At 38.4% G+C, this 16871-nt stretch overlaps 2 protein-coding genes across 2 annotated transcripts in view; both read right to left on the bottom strand.

Annotated features, from left to right (window-relative positions):
- Positions 1–6566: 6566 nt before the first annotated feature.
- Positions 6567–10643, bottom strand: LOC144664525 (tubulin beta chain). The gene is made up of 6 exons (XM_078525700.1): positions 10485–10643; positions 10269–10377; positions 10049–10159; positions 9470–9927; positions 7801–8295; positions 6567–6767 (listed from the first exon to the last, which is right to left on the bottom strand). The coding sequence occupies exons 1-6, from the start codon at positions 10539–10541 to the stop codon at positions 6654–6656; spliced, it is 1344 nt and encodes a 447-aa protein (XP_078381826.1). The 5' UTR covers positions 10542–10643; the 3' UTR covers positions 6567–6653.
- Positions 10644–13447: 2804 nt separating this feature from the next.
- LOC144664528 (PCI domain-containing protein 2-like) overlaps positions 13448–16871 on the bottom strand; it is a 29166-nt gene continuing 25742 nt past the window's right edge. Inside the window, exons 18-19 of the mRNA XM_078525703.1 lie at positions 14238–14294; positions 13448–13921 (exon numbers count right to left, since the gene is read on the bottom strand). Coding sequence (XP_078381829.1) covers positions 13832–13921; positions 14238–14294 — 147 coding nt within the window. The 3' untranslated portion in view covers positions 13448–13831. The remainder of the gene's footprint in view (positions 13922–14237; positions 14295–16871) is intronic.

Raw genomic sequence — 16871 nt, 5'->3', positions numbered from 1 at the left:
TGCTTCTTTAAAACAACTCCGCTAAAAGTTAAAATTTACGCATAATTTACTTGCCATAGTTTGCATATCGTATTCTGTTTTCAAAACAGTAGTCCCTAGGCCCCGAGGGACTATGGCCGTATTTAGGAAATATTCTAGCGGCCTCTTAAAACTTTTATGTTTATGTGTTTGTATGCTAGTTCTAAAGTGCTATGTTAGCAGTGGTAGATTATTATTAAGGGTATCTGTAAAATATTTCCTATTTTTTAGTTTCATTACTTTAAATTTTTCATGGCATTTAATTATGTGCGCTATTACAGGAGACAATAGACTCAACCAAGCTATAGAAATTCGAGGATGTTTTAAGTGTTAATTTCAAAATGCTCTCTTTAAATGTCCGAGGTATTCGCTCTCTAGAGAAAAGAAAAGCATTGTTTATTTGGCTTCAAAAGCAAAATGCAGATATTATCTTTCTCCAAGAGACGTATAGTACGAAAGACATAGAAAACGCATGGAAATGTCAATGGAAAGGACCCATTTTTTTCGCACACGGCTCCAATCGTAGTTGTGGGGTGTTAATACTTGTGAAAGAAAGTTTGGAATTTGATTTAAAAAGGAAAATAGCTGATGAAAGTGGACGATATATTTTGCTGAATGCCACGGTGCAAGGCTGTAATTATATTATGGGTAATATTTACGCGCCGAATAAGGTACGTGAACAGTGTTCTTTTTTCGAAAAACTACAGGAAAAATTAGACAGTTTAATTGTTGATGATGAAAATTACAAAATTATAATTGGGGGAGATTTTAATGTTGTCAATGATCTGGACCTTGACTGCTGCGGAGGTACGCCTAAAGAGAAAGAATCGACTAAAATTCTTCATAGTATTTGTTCAAATTATGATTTAATTGACATTTGGAGAACACGGAACCCAGATTGCAAGCTCTTTACCTGGAAGCAAAAAAAGCCACTCGTCCAAAGAAGACTGGACTTTTGGTTGATAAGCGATATTTGTCAAGATGAGGTGGAGGAAACTAACATTAAGACGGCAATTAGAACAGACCATTCGGCAATAACTATTTCTTTCAATAGCTTAGATGAACAGGCACGAGGCCCTTCATACTGGAAATTTAATTCAAGTCTAGTTGACGACAACTACTATGTCCAAATGATTAATGAGAAAATACCTGAATGGCTAGAGGAGTTTAATGAAGTGCTGGACAAAAGAGTACTGTGGGACTTAATTAAGTATCGCGTGCGACAATTTACAATTAAATATACAAAAGAAAAAGCAAGAAAAAGAAGGCAAGAACTATTACAGGTTGAAGCATCCTTAAAACAAGCGGAGGAGATGCTAGCAACTGATCCATCAGAAACAAATCATGAGAAGTTGGCAGACCTTAAAATGAAATACGACTCGCTTTTTGATTATTTAGCCAAAGGTGCAATAATCCGCTCAAGAGCAACTTGGTATGAAAAAGGCGAGAAAAGCAATAAATATTTTTTAGGATTAGAATCCCATAGGGGAACCAAGAGCTGTATTAGAAGACTCTTTAGTAGCGACGGCAGACTTACCACAAACCCTACGAAAATTATGAAGGAAATTGAAAAGTTTTACTCTGATTTGTATGCATCAAATGATGAATCAGTGAATAGAAATCATCCATTCCTGCAAAGAGCAGAAATTCCAAAACTGTCCGATGAAATGAGAAGAATTTGTGAAGGAAGGTTGTCGCTCAAGGAGTGCTTCGATTGCCTTCAGTCATTCCAAAATAACAAGTCACCTGGAAACGATGGCCTCACGGTGGAATTTTACAAAACATTTTGGAATTCTATTGGAAATTTAGTAGTCGATTGTCTTAATTATTCTTACGAATGTGGTGAATTATCTAATACTCAAAAGCAAGCTATTATCACATTAATAGAAAAGAAAGGTAAAGACAAACGAAATATATGTAACTGGAGACCTATCTCCTTGATTAATGTCGACGCAAAAATCGGTTCAAAAGCCATTGCTCTAAGACTTCAAAAAGTTCTAGCTGAGATAATTCATTTTAACCAAAATGCCTACGTAAAAGGAAGAACTATACTAGACGCCGTGAGAACCATAGATGACATCTTAGAGTACACAGAAAGGAAAAAGATTAATGGATTGTTAGTAGGAATAGACTTCCAAAAGGCGTTTGATTCGGTAAATCGGAATTTCATGGTTGAGGCACTTTCTGCCTTTAATTTTGGTCCTTCTCTTATTCATTGGGTACAAACATTTTATAAAAACATCTCAAGTACAGTTATGAACAATGGTTACACAACCACTCCCTTTCAAGTTCTTATAGAGGGGTAAGACAAGGTGATCCATTATCGCCATATTTATTTATCATTTGCTTGGAAATTTTAGCTATTAATGTACGCCTAAATGAAAACATCAAAGGCATTATAGTAGATAAAGAAGAGATAAAACTAGAGATTTTTGCAGACGACTTAACATCTTTCCTAAGAGACCGTACTTCACTTAACGCTCTATTTGAAACCATCGACTGTTTTTCGTCATGTTCTGGCCTGAAGGTCAATTACGAAAAGACTGAAGCAATGTGGTTGGGGAATCACAACCCAAACCCGCCTACGCTAGCAAGCTGCTCCGATAGAAATATAACAGTCAAGAAGGTGGTTAAAATTTTAGGGATTCACTTTACCTATAATCAAATCCTTTGGAAAAAGTTAAACTTCGATGAGGTTTTAAAATCTATTAGCGAGAAGCTTCACTTTTGGAATTGGAGGAACTTAACGATTTTAGGGCGAATTCAAATTGTCAAAACTTTTGTGGTTCCAATCTTTATGTACAGAGCTGGCTTAGTATGCATGCATAAGGACATCATCAAAGAAACAAACAAGATTTTATTTATTTTTATTTGGAAAGGAAAGGATAAAGTAAAACGATCTTCTCTTGTAAGTGACGTCGAAAATGGAGGCCTGAGGGCACCGCACTTAGAATCAGCCATAAAGACACAGCGAATCATGTGTTGCAAGAAATTTGTTGATTCGCAACAAAGTAGTTGGAAAATATTGCTCTTACACTATTTAAAACCAGTTGGGGGTAAACTTGTTTTAGGATGTGGATTTGATATAAAGAAACTTCCGATAAAATTGCCAAAATTTTATGAGGAATGTTTTCAAATTTTTTCTGAGCATTCTGTAGCGACTGCAGTAAACGTTCAATGCTTGAATAACATTTCTAGGGCGGATATAATCATATGGAACAATAAACATATTTGTGTCGATGATAAATCAATTTTCCGTCACACATTGTTTGAGAAAGGAATAATTACGCTTGAAAATCTTATAAATGACAACAATGATTTAATCATTAAGAATCCTCGTAGCTCAATTTTTACACCGGTAGAAGTGTTTTCTCTGATGCAAGTCATTGATGCGCTGCCAATACAATGGCGAAATTCCTTAACCGCCTGTGGGCACAAGTGCAATAAAGCATTTGTTCTAAATGATCACATTAAATTGCGTTTGAATAATCAAGAAGTGTTGATTAACAAGGCTGTTTCAAAAAACGTTTATCGTGAAGTTCGATCCAAGTATGAAACCCCTCCAACTGCGCAAATGAAATATTCGGAGCAGTATTCTAGTGCGTGCTTAGAATGGCGAGAAATTTACAGTCTATCCTCTAAGGTACTCATAGACACAAAGTCGAGAGAATTTCAGTATAAAATCTTAAACAGATACTTAACAACCAACTCATTTCTTCACAAAATTGGTTTGATTGCCTCACCATTATGTACTTTTTGTGGATTAGAGAGCGAGTCCCTCGAGCATTTACTTATCACATGTTCATTTACCAGTGATTTTTGGCTAGACTTCATTGACTGGTGCAGAAATACAAACATTGTTTTGGAGGAACTTTCTGATATAGATAAGCTCTTTGGAGTTTGGAAAAGAAAAGAAGATTTCTTACTACTTAATCATCTTTTAATTCTAGCTAAATATCACATTTATGAATGCCGGAAGAACAACAACCGTCCATCTCTTCGAGTATTCATTAAAATTGTTAACTATACATACCAACTGGAATTATATGCAATGAAATCACAAAATCAGGAAGACAGCCAAAATGTTAATCTTAAATGGAAAAAATATACCGAGAGTTTATAGATTTCTTAGTGGGTAACTCCTTTGTAGCCAAATAGTATTCTTTAAAACAAAGTATATAAATTAAGCCATATAAATTGTAAGTAATGGTTATTGTAAGTTATGTAATCCTGTGTTAATTGTATTATTATCAGCAGCACAAAACGAAATCGTATAGAAGTGGAAGTGATTGTAGATGTAATTGTAGTCGTGTTGTAAATGATGTAAGTAGCGATTTTAGTATTGTAATTTAAGTAAGGTGACTGTATTGTAGTGCAAGTAGCTGTGTTGTATAACATTTGTATTATAAGTAGTGTGTTGTAATGAACTGTATTTAGCCTCAGTGTTGTAAGTAGGGTTGGCAAATTCATTAAAAAAAAAAAAAAAAAAAAAAAAAAAAAAAAAAATCTAATAATTGGTTTTTTTTTTATTATACATTGTTTTTCTGGAAAAGGAAGTAATGACAAACGATTTCAACCTGTTTCAAACCTTGTGCTAATTCCGGCTGGTCGTCCTACTAAATCGTGGAATAGTTCCTTCCCAATTTTTGTTAGTCATTTTGTGTTTTCCGAGACTTTATTGTCAGCAATTTTTGAACTTTGGTCAAACTATTTCTCGGTTGAAGAAGTGAATCGACGAACTATAAATTTCCTTCGCCGCCAGATGCCTGGCATATTGCTCTTGGAAATCATGCATAAGATAAAGATAAGCATCTCACAATGAACTTCATAAGTTGAGTATTTAAATAATAATTATCAGAATTTATTAATTTTTTGGTGGCTTGCATAGGAGGTAATTGTGTTATGTTTGGTATTTGATTCTCTATTTTTTGGTAAAATTCATCTCTAAAACTACAGTATTTAGTACAATGGAAAAGTAAATGAAATTCGTCTTCAATTTGGTTTGAATTTGGTTTGATTCACACGTAGGGCAGAGTCTATTATCCCTTGGGATTTGATCATATCTGTCAGTTTCGATCAATAATTTATGATTACCTATTCTAAGTTTTACTAATTCTTTCCTGTTATTTAGTTTTCTTGTAAGATCCAAATAGCAGGAAGGCGTATATTCTTCCTTAAAAGTGTTATAGAATTCTAATTTCTTAGAGTTTTGAATAGTGTGTTGCCAGTGTGAAATATACTTTTGTTGCATAAGACTTACATAGTGTTTAATCTTAGCATCAGTTAAATTTCGCTGTTGTAAGTTAAAATTGGAGAGAACATAGCGTCAAAAAGTTTATTTGCAAGGAATGGGGACAGGTTGCTGATATGTGTGTGTTTTTTTGAGGCTGAAAAGAGCGTGTAGAGCCTTTTCTTTTAATTTGTCAAGCGCCAAAGAAAAGTTTCCTGTTGAAGAGATTAATGTTCCTAAGTAGGTGTAATTCTGAACAACTTCAATGTTTTCATTGTCAATATGAAAACTACACTCAGTACACCTTTTTGCGCGTTTTTGGAAGATCATAGCTTTAGTTTGGAAACATCCTCAGAAACCAAGGGGACCCAAGACACCCAAGGGGAAACGAGTTAGTCAGGGCGAAACGAAGTGCAAAGTGCGGAAAGTAACAACTCAATAAGTGTTAAATAAAATTTTCGAGACAAACGTTTCGGGGATAACCCCTTCATCAGTGTAAATATGGTGTCTAAAGATGAACGCTCATATTCACACTGATGAAGGTTATCCCTGAAACATTTGTTTTGTGCACTTTATTTTGAGTGCTACGCAGCAGCAAAATCTCTTTTTTGTGACATTTACTTTCTCTCTTTTTGCGAAACGAAGTAAACCTGACAGAAATGGTAGCGTCGAAACTAATTTCCACCCGACTTCTCTCTCCTCCGCAGAGGCCACCCCCCACTAAAGGAGCCTTTGCGGAGGAAAGAGAACCGACTTACTGCCCCTGTGTCTCCAAGAATGTGACATTTTGGGCCTCGGGAGCTCATGGAGGGTTTTTATTTGAGACGGGGCAATCGAGTCATTTTGCGAGTGTGTCGTAGAACCAAAACCAAAGTAATCACTCCGAGTCTGAGCAAATACACTAAGGGCACTGACAATACAGTGAACCCTGAAACAAAACTCGAAGCCAATCCATGCCGGTGCGAGGCAAGGAAAACCTTAAGCGAATCACGATTGCTTTTGGTTTATTCTTACTGGTTGGGAAAGTGGCACAATTTTTTTTTCTGTTTAGTCCTTTTTTCGATATAAACACGAAACGGAGATCTTTTTTGAAGGAATTGTGCCCTCTGTAGTTTTTACTGTACAGAAAAACAGTCGCCACAAAAGTGTAGGACAACGAGAGTCCTTTTTAGACATCCTGTCAGATCTTGCCACTATACTTGTCTTGTCAGCTTGCAATACTGTTCTCTGCAAGATCGCACTTTTCCTAGCTGAAACATATTTTCCGAAATGAAATGCCCCCAAAAAACAACTGAACACAAAGCAACACACAGAAAGGTATTTTTACAAGTTCATTTCAGGTTTTCATCACCACAACCTCACAAAAGTGCAGTGTAGTTTAAAAGTCAAATCCAGTAAAACCAGTTTAGGCAGCTTCGCCCTCCTCTTCTTCTTCCTCGTCAAACTCTCCTTCCTCTTCAGCCGTGGCATCCTGGTACTGCTGGTACTCTGATACAAGATCATTCATGTTGGATTCAGCCTGTAATGAAATAAGAAAAGAAAGTTGCAGTGAGACAGTATTCCAACCAATTTCAGTGAACGTCCTTAGCTGAAGGGCACTGTTTTGTTTGCAAAACGGCTCACGTCACCAGCACACAGTCAAAACTTCTTCTTTAATCACTTTTTTCAGGCTACAAAACAGCGAAAAATATTGCAAAAACGTCTCATAAAATTCAATAAGTAATTTTTGTGCAACATTATGGACTTATTAAATACCTTATTATAGGAAGTTAACGCTTGTGTTAATTAAGGTATTTGAAATTAACGCGACTTAAATTAACGATAATTTTTGAATTTCACGTTAATTTCATGAAGTGTTAATTTTCTATAATAAGGTAATTTATGTAGGGGTCCTTTGTCCATTAGTCAGACCATGGGCAAAGTTTATCCACTTTCAGCAGTCTTTTCTTAAAATAGTAAAATCAGTGGCCTTTTCAAAGTCATCTGCACTGGTGATTGATTTCAAGATTACAGTTTAAAAGTGTACTGCACTACACACAACATCATGTTTAACCCTACAGAATTAACAATGTCAATAAAATGATTGATTCATTGAAAAAAGAGAATTATTAAAGAATTAAAAACACTATTGAAGGATTTTAGGCTTGACCTATCACCAAATACCCAACACTTACAACACAAAGAATGTATAACAATAAGCTGGCTGGGAGAATATGCGCTTTAAAATTAGGATAATAAATAGAGCGGTTTTCACTTGAGTGCCGAAAGTTAATTGCGTTTGCTTTGGTTTTGCATTACCACGCTTAGTGATTGGCTTAAAAATCTCGCGCCACTTTCTCAGCCAATCAGGAGTAAAACCAAAACCAATCGTGACTCGCGCGCGCACGTTTTCCCGCGCTTTGTGCCAGCTACATGTATTTGCTTCGAGTTTTGATTGGTTCACTGGATTGTCTATGTCCTTTGTGATTGGCCAGAGTAATTACTTTGGTTTTGGTTTTACGACACTCAATTGAAAACTGCTCTAAAAAAGGGGAGAAGGGACCAAAACACACCTCAGTAAACTCCATCTCATCCATGCCCTCTCCAGTGTACCAATGCAAGAATGCTTTTCGCCTGAACATAGCAGTGAACTGCTCACTGATACGCTTGAACAGCTCCTGGATAGCAGTGCTGTTGCCAACAAAGGTAGCAGACATCTTAAGACCACGGGGAGGAATGTCACACACAGCAGTCTTGACATTGTTAGGAATCCATTCCACAAAGTACGAGCTGTTCTTGTTCTGTACATTCAGCATCTGCTCATCAACCTCCTTCATGGACATGCGGCCACGGAACATTGCAGCTACAGTCAGGTATCTTCCATGACGTGGATCACAGGCAGCCATCATGTTCTTGGCATCAAACATCTGTTGTGTCAGCTCTGGAACTGTCAATGCACGGTACTGTTGGGAACCGCGGCTGGTCAGAGGAGCAAAGCCAGGCATGAAGAAGTGAAGACGGGGAAAAGGAACCATGTTGACAGCAAGTTTTCTCAAATCAGCATTAAGCTAGAAAGAAGAGCATTAATGTCATTATCTGTGGTTCCCGGGGGGGGGGGGGGGGGGGCACTCAAAAAAGTTTTATACGGGGAGGCTCCGCCCCAAGCTCTTACCCCTTACCCTTTTATATACCATTTTGACAGAAATTGTATCCCTTTCATATATCTTTTACTGAAAAAGGTACCCCTTTCTTATATTTAAAAGACGTGACATAGCCTTAGAACAGGAAGTTTTCTTGTCATTTTTATGAAGCGCTTAATAAATTAAAATAATACAGCCATAAAGTGGGTCTGTTCGAAATGTTTTAATTACAGGCCTTTTAAAAAACCTAAATGACTGATTTTCATACCCTTTCATATACCTAAACGTGTGAAATCGCTACCCTTTTATATACCTGAAGCCCGAAAAGGTACCCCTTCCGGGCGGAGCCTCCTCATATAAGCCGTTATATGGAGTACCCCCCCCCCCCCCGGGCTGTGGTTCAAACCCTATACAAACCCCACCAATGATGTTTTAACTGAGCCTGAGGCAAGCCCAGTTTACCTCATGCATCCAAACATGCAGATTTTTTCACAACATCTGTGTTGTCAAAAAAATTATCAGGTGAGCTTAAAATTCAGAACTCAGAGTTGAGATTTTGTTTATGTGATTTTCTGCAATATTTTTTCCATTTTCAAGGTGAAATACATTCAAGAAAGTCCTTGAAATCAGAGTGTAATATTCAGGCAAAGACGAATTCGCCAAGGCAGAATCCGTCTGGGCATGTAGAGTGCTGTCACTGGGGAAATATTGTATTACGGTACCCTCTTCCCCTCCTCCTAGATTTTCCAAAAAAAATTCTAGTGTTTCTACGTTGTTTGGTCACAGAGACTGGTTATTGGATTTTTAGTTTTGCAAACATGTCTGGTAGACAGAGCCTGGTGTCTAAAAAAATTTTATTTAGTGGAATGAAAAAATTGACATCACCTTCCCAAGCCCGGGCGTAATCCTCAAAATTTTATCAATGAAACCATTTACCCGATATCTTTATTTTTCAATTCACAATTCATAAATTGTTTGAAAATTACTTGACAAGAATAAAATAACGTCATAACTTATTCTTGCTTTTTATAGGAAATCAAAATAATCAGGTGGGCTTTTTCACGGGCAAAGTGTTTTATACAAACTTTCTAATGTTATTTACCTGGCCGGGAAATCTTAGGCAGGTTGTTACCCCGCTCATTGTGGCAGAGACAAGATGGTTCAAGTCGCCATAAGTTGGGGTGGTCAGTTTCAGAGTTCTGAAGCAGATGTCGTACAGGGCTTCGTTGTCGATGCAGTATGTTTCATCGGTGTTTTCAACAAGCTGGTGAACCGAGAGAGTGGCGTTGTAAGGCTCGACGACGGTATCTGACACTTTAGGTGAAGGAACAACGCTAAAAGTGTTCATAATACGATCAGGGTATTCCTCGCGGATCTTTGAAATCAGCAAAGTGCCCATTCCAGAGCCTGTTCCACCGCCGAGGGAGTGTGTGAGTTGAAATCCTTGCAGGCAGTCGCAGCTCTCCGCTTCCTTTCGGACAACATCCAGAACAGAATCTACAAGTTCGGCGCCTTCTGTGTAATGTCCTTTCGCCCAGTTATTTCCAGCCCCGCTTTGTCCTGAATAAAGCAAAGAAAGGAAATTGATTAATCGACATTAGACGCAAAAAGCACTAAATTAAATATGCAATGCATAGTAAAAACCAAACTGTCGATTCTGTTTACACAGTGTTCAACCTACCAAAAACAAAGTTATCAGGTCTGAAAATTTGTCCGAAAGGTCCAGAGCGAACTGAGTCCATTGTTCCGGGCTCCAAATCGACCAATACGGCTCGTGGCACATATTTCCCTCCTGAAAAAAAAAGGAAGGAAAAAAGTAAGGGAACCGTCCAAAGTCCCTGCAAATGTATGGAATAACCCGGGAGCAAAAATATATCCAGCTACTTCTTCGACTAACGTACCAGTTGCCTCGTTGTAGTAAACGTTTATTCTTTCTAACTGGAGGTCGGAATCACCATGATATGTACCAGTTGGATCGATTCCATGTTCGTCTGAAATAACTTCCCAAAACTGAGGAAGAAAGGAGAGTTGGCACATGAATTGACACAGCTGTGACAGCGGCGCGACCGTTTCGCGCCCTTGGATTTCACGGCAAATTTAATTCCAAGACAACCTACCTTAGCACCAATTTGGTTTCCGCACTGACCCGCTTGAAGATGAACGATTTCACGCATTTTTAAAGGTTAAACAGTAAAACTCCCACGGAGAAATAAACTACAAACCGACTTTGAAAAAATTTACTCGAAACTGATTCGCAATAAACGATCTCGTTGCACACGTCATAATACACACGTGTTGTTTTCAAATAACGGCGTCTGATTGGTCAATTTTATGTCGTAATAACAGGCGCGTCGCTTCGCTTCGATTGATTGGATAACAACAGGTGACAATTTCCCGCCTTTTTTTCTAACTCGCTAATAAGCTGATAAGACACGCTGTTTGGATAATTTTACAACCTTTTGTATATTCTTGCAAACGTCGTAGGCAACAAAATTCTCGAAAAATGAGCTAAAATTATTTTCGGAATTTCTCCAAGAAAGCTCTGAAATTCTTTCAAAAATTCCTAAAATTCTTGAAACAATTTCGAAAATTCTCGAAAATTCAAAGCATTTGATAATGAAGACATAACAAGAAATAATGACTGATAAATTAAAAACACGTCTTTTGCCAAAGCTGCCGAGATCCCAATAAGCAGCGACAAAAGAAAAAGAATTGTCTACCGGCGATCAAAATTAAATGGTGAGCGGTAACACAAAATAAACGCCTTTGCGACGTTTTAGCTTGTGTAAAATTGTCCAAGTGCCACCTTGGGAGCTAATATTTCTTTATTTCTCTACAATTCTACGAAATTTTACTCATTGTCTAAAATTTCCAAGATTTTGTAAAATTCTTTTCGTGCTAAAAAAAATCCCCCAAAAATTCCGGAATTTTGTATCTAAGCCTAAAACCTTGCACAGTTCGACCGTCTGTAGCGTTCCGAGTGGTCTTAGTTACCTTTACTTGTAAATGTAAATGTTGTTAATAGGGGGTCATGCATTGAGCGTGGAGTTAGCTAGCATAACATGATTAAAAATCCCAACTGGCATGTGGCAGACCACATATACAAAGCGTGATCGAGGACTTGAATTCGAGACGACCTAGAACAAGTCCAGCTAGTGACAAGGGCTTCAACCCGGACCTCTGGATTACACTCAAGGTCACTCAACCACGTTCACGCTGTCTCCAGACGGCACCTGATTAGTCAGTTTTATGTCATTGTAACCGGCGCTTCGGTTGATTGGATTTGTACAGGTCCCGCCTTTTTCCAACTCGCTGTAAAAGACACGCTGTTTTGGATAATTTATTTCTAAAAACTTTTGTAATCCATGCAAACCTTGCACAGCTCAAACGTCCGTAGCGTTAGGCGCGGTTTTGCTTTTTCTTCGTATTTCTTTTTTTTAGAAATCATATAGACGAGGAGCCGAGACAAGTTCCTGTGACTAGTCTCCTCGTGTAAACTCTTTAAGGGACTTACGCATTTATTCCAGAGTCGTCCGGGCAACCCACCGCAGACCGAGGAGACAGCAGCACGTGCACACTGGCAATCAAACTGCACGAACTGATAAAAGTGACGGATCTCTCAGCAAAGTACTCGAAATACGCCTACGCAATTAACCTTTTTCAGTAGCAACAGGAGCCCATTAATGGGCTCCTGGTAGCAATCATTACAAAATAAACCATCTGAATGCAATGGTAACACAACACAATTAGCTACAATTCCGCGGTTTGGCCAGAACCTGCGCTTAGGGGATGAGCCACTTGGCGCGTAAAAACCTTCTCTTCTAAAGTAAATCAAAGCCCCATAAAAATAATTTGTGATCGTAATAACACAAATACCCCCCCCCAACCCCAGTAAATACAGTTTTAACAGTGATTTTGTGACTGAGAAAAGTATATTGAGCCTTTTAATACAGAAATTACGCACAAGCTTTTTGTGGCCGAGAACTGGGCCTCATACTGTACCGCCACATTGAGCCAGTGCCGGCAAACTCATTAAGAAATCAAACATAATGGGCTGTCATATGAAAATATCCTTTAATCTAGCAAGTATGTCTACTTTTCCAGTTAATATCTGCTGTTACCATGTCACGACACTTTCAGTTTTCTAGGCCTGAAGAAGTTCTTCATCGACCTGTAGACTGGTTCCACAGACTGATGAAATACCTGTGGCAGCTGTAATTGTTTTCATAACATCCGGACAGGTACGTAACGGACCTGTCTATTAGCCAATGAGCAGCCGCGGGGAGGACAGCAAATTGGGTAAGCAGGGGAATGAGTGGGGGGGGGGGGGGGTTGGGAGGCAATACGGAATGGAAAGGGTAAAATTAAAGGCTCTCCACTCGAGAAATACAAATTAAAGCAACAAAGTAAAGGTAAGAGTCTACCCACAGGCTTAGATTGTTTATAACAGCGAGCAGCGCGTGAATATTAAGTTGCATTTTTGCCAAACAAAACTTTTTATTGTCAGTTGTGAGGGTTGCTCTAGGTCGCAAAGACGATCAGAAACTCCATGTCAACAAATTACTACCGAACTAGGTAGGCTGTTTATTCAGACGGCCGTGACAGTTGCCGTGTGCGGCGTCTAAGAGTGAAGTCCACGTGATCTTTAACTGCAACCATAAAAGTAAGCGCATGTGATCACATTAAAGCCACAAAAGTAAATTAATGGCGGGCTTCTCCGTGAATAGCAAAGGAAGATCTTTTCAACGTAGAAAAAGCTTAGAAGGCCTTCGAAGTATTATCATCGACACTATCATTGCTGAAGGCTGGGATCCAGCGACGGGTTACTTTGGCTTTAGAAATGTGATCACTTGCGCTTACAAATTAATTGACAGACACAAAATTTCTGTGTAAAAATTTATTTAGGGTCTGTAAAGACATTATCTTCTTTAAATAATGAGGTCCTTTTAATGGGCATTTGCAAACCACAATATCAGCAAATAATTGATGACGCATGTGTAGAAAAATAGAAATGTTTCACTAACATTTTTTTCTTCTTTTTTTCCAAAATGTAGAGAACCGGTAGAAAAAGAGTTCTATTAAATGAAAAACGGGGGTCATTAAGAGTCCATGATTGTAAAATTGACGCGAAGTTACTGATTGTAGCAGCCACCAGCAGTATCATTGTCCAGTTTCTTTCTTGGCGCGCACCCTCGACGCAACACATAACGACACGAATGTCCTTATTTTTTCGTTTTGTTTTTCGTTTCTTGCTCAATAATATACGAAGGAGATCTTTTCGCAGGCTAGTGTGCACGTGTGACAAATTACACTTGACAAGCTAACAAGGGTTGTTGTTGAGTCTGTTTCGTGTAGCCTAGCTGTTTCCTCATCCATGCTTCCGTCACGCTTCCCTTATCACCACCAAGAGCTCTTGTAGAATGTACAGTGTAATTCCAGCTCTTCCAAAGTAGAATCCGAGCGCCTAAAGGAAACTGCTCAAGGCAGGGAATGGATTCTGTTTGCTGACCACCAGTTTCTGGTGTTGATGGGAAATATACCCTTTGATGTAACCCTAAAACAAACAAACAAACCCTGTAAGCTTTTGTAAAGGGGAGAACCCATCAGTCTCTTAAGGTGGATTTTCACTGACGCGTAATTTTTTTATGTGCGTTTACGTGCGTGAAAAGAATTCACATAAACGCACGTAAAAAATTACGCGTCAGTGGAAATCCACCTTTATGCTAGATTTCCACTGACGCGTAGTTTTAATGTGCGTTTACGTGCGTGAAAAAAATTAGAGACAATGTATGAACGTCTTGCGTAAACGTGTACGAAGTCGTTCATATATTAGGTGGATTTCCAGTGACGCGTAATTTTTACTGACTTACCATGTATATCAGATTTGCCACAATGCACTCAACCTCGATTACGTCTATGTCCTCAACCTTGGGGAAAAACTGTTTAATTAGAAACCTGAAAAATTGTTAGAAGCGAAGGAGAGTGCAGAGATTAGAAGCAATCGACGGAGGGAGGGATTGAGCGATAAAGGGTGGAAGGGAGATAAAGAAACATGAGTAGATTGAGGAAGACTGGGAGAGAGTGAGGAAAGGGGGGAGGGCAGGAGGGAGAGAGAGGAGGGAAGGGAGGACAATGGCCAGAAGGAAACCGCTGCCAATTGTTGCTTCAAGAAACGCATTCAATTCGTGCCTATTGGTTGACATTGTACTGACTCGAGGTCGCATTACCCGTGGCATTGTTTAAGAATAATGAATTACGTACACCAGAGCGTAATAACATTATACATTACAATAATACATGACACTAGTGTAAAACACATTTTATCACTTTTCAATTACAAACTGACTGTTTTTGGTTTTAATTTTCAACATTTGCATTCTGTTATTTAAAGTGCACATTTCATAGATAATGAAAATGTTTTCAATATTTGATTTACTACGAATCTCATAAACACATTTTCTTTGTAATAAACTACTGTTTGTATTTCCTTTTGTTTAGCGTAATGCAGTTCCAAAAGAAACCAACCAAAAATAAACTTAAAACTTCAACTTCATAAGTTACTTCAAAAACTGAAGATCAATCTTTCATCTTTGTTTCTTTGTCAGCAGTTCACATGTATGTGTCATGCAACAATCACTTGACCAAAACGTAATATGTAAATGATAGCGAGATCGTTGTTTAACCCAGGGCTCAAAATAACGGCCGGTCAACGGACAATGTCCGGCCAAAATGACGATTTGTCCGGACAAAATTTTGGTTCGGCGGTCATTTTGACCGGTCACGTACACGGCTTTCAAATAAATAACACACAAAAAATTTATTCGCGGTATTTCTTGAAATTTTACAGTAAAATCATAAAATATCATAGCAGCTTGCAGTCACAAATTTGTAGAATACAGATGAGACGGTCACGCTCTGCGGATTTGTTAGCGGTTTGCTTAAATAAAACAGGAAACATCCACATCTGTAAATACGCTAAACAGACAACAATGAACATGGCATCAATCAACGTCTGCTATTAACGCAATTACAGTTTCAATTGTCAGGCGCGCCGAGAAAAATAGCACTCGTTAGTGGATTAAAAAACTATATGCACCTTTAGAAAGTACGAGTTCGTAGCGTGTTTTTCACCAGCAAGATCATAACAAAATAATAAAATCATTAAATGCTTTAAATGTTAAGCCAGCAATGTTTCTTTAAATTGTGCCTATTTCGCAACTGAACATGTCCCCATGTTGACCACCTAAGACGTGGTGCTACTTAATTGTCAAAGAGAGTTCCGGTAAACGTTTGCTCTTACTGTACAAAATAATTTTAAAAAATGGTCTCCGCGTCCGGCGTCTACAGATTGAAACGAAAACTCTCGATATCTTTTATTCTAGCCATGGCATTTGAGTGTTTCTCACCAATTCTATCGAAGTCTTCTTGTGTAAGGCTACTTCCGCGGATATCTATGATTAAAAGTACTTTGCCGTAAGTATATTTCAGCAGCTCAATCAGGCACCGCATAGAACGGGCTTCTCTGTTGTAGGCGACGTTTAAAACTTGGAGAGATCAGAGTTAGTGGAGAGATTCATGATTTTTAAAATGCGAAGTGACGTAGGCTTTCTCGCTAATCTCTTGGCAGTCTTGAAGACATGTTAAACTTCCGGCACACCCTTACTGAAAGGCCTGTTTGCTAAGCGTTGTGGACGAATGTGAAATCTTTTCTCGGCGGTTATTTTGTTGGTATCGCATGATACAGGAAAGATATCTAAAAGTCGAGGACGTGAATCTTTTTTACTGACCACAGTTGACATGATGTCGTTGGCGTTTCCTTTCTTCCTACATGCCGAGCAAAGGCAAAGTTATCTCACTTGTAGCATGGGCATATGTCCTATTACTATTTAGTGTTCGGCAGTAAAGACCAGTAAAGTGCTTACAACCAAGATCGCCTCCACCCGTAAGTCGTTAACTAATGTAAAACTATGCAGAGTAACATAACACGACTACTGAGCATTTTGTTTTATGTAGAGTAGAACGCAGAAGAAATGGAAATTCAAAAAGCGAACATAATAAAAGGACACTTTTAGCGATCAAAACATTTAAGCTTAAGCCTTACAGTGCGAATACTCGAACCGGGACAGTTGGAACAAAGTTAACCAATGACAACGTTAATTGAGAACAAAGGATGTCGACCTTTTTCGTTAACAGACCAATGACGTTCAAGAACGCAAACAATAGATTTACAGAAAAATTTGAAAACTCAACAACGTTGCAAATAGTTGCGGACCTCTCAGGAAACTCGCCTTGTTTTTGATTGGTTAGTTACGATCCTTAATTTTCAAGAGGTCGTAGATAGAGATCGTAGATAGATAAAGTTAGACAAGTTATACAAGATGAATGTTACAATATCATCTTCGCGAAAAGTTTACAAATCAAACTACGAACCGTGATTTTTCTCTTCACGGCCAGGAGCTGTGAATTGAATATTCCAAACTGTGTTCGCTCTTGTTTGAAAATTT

Source organism: Oculina patagonica, chromosome 8 (assembly GCF_052425735.1).
Source record: "Oculina patagonica isolate OP01 chromosome 8, crgOcupat, whole genome shotgun sequence".
NCBI lineage: Eukaryota > Metazoa > Cnidaria > Anthozoa > Scleractinia > Oculinidae > Oculina > Oculina patagonica.
The sequence above is the reverse complement of the archived record's forward strand: the minus strand, read 5'-3'. Positions and strand labels throughout refer to the sequence as shown.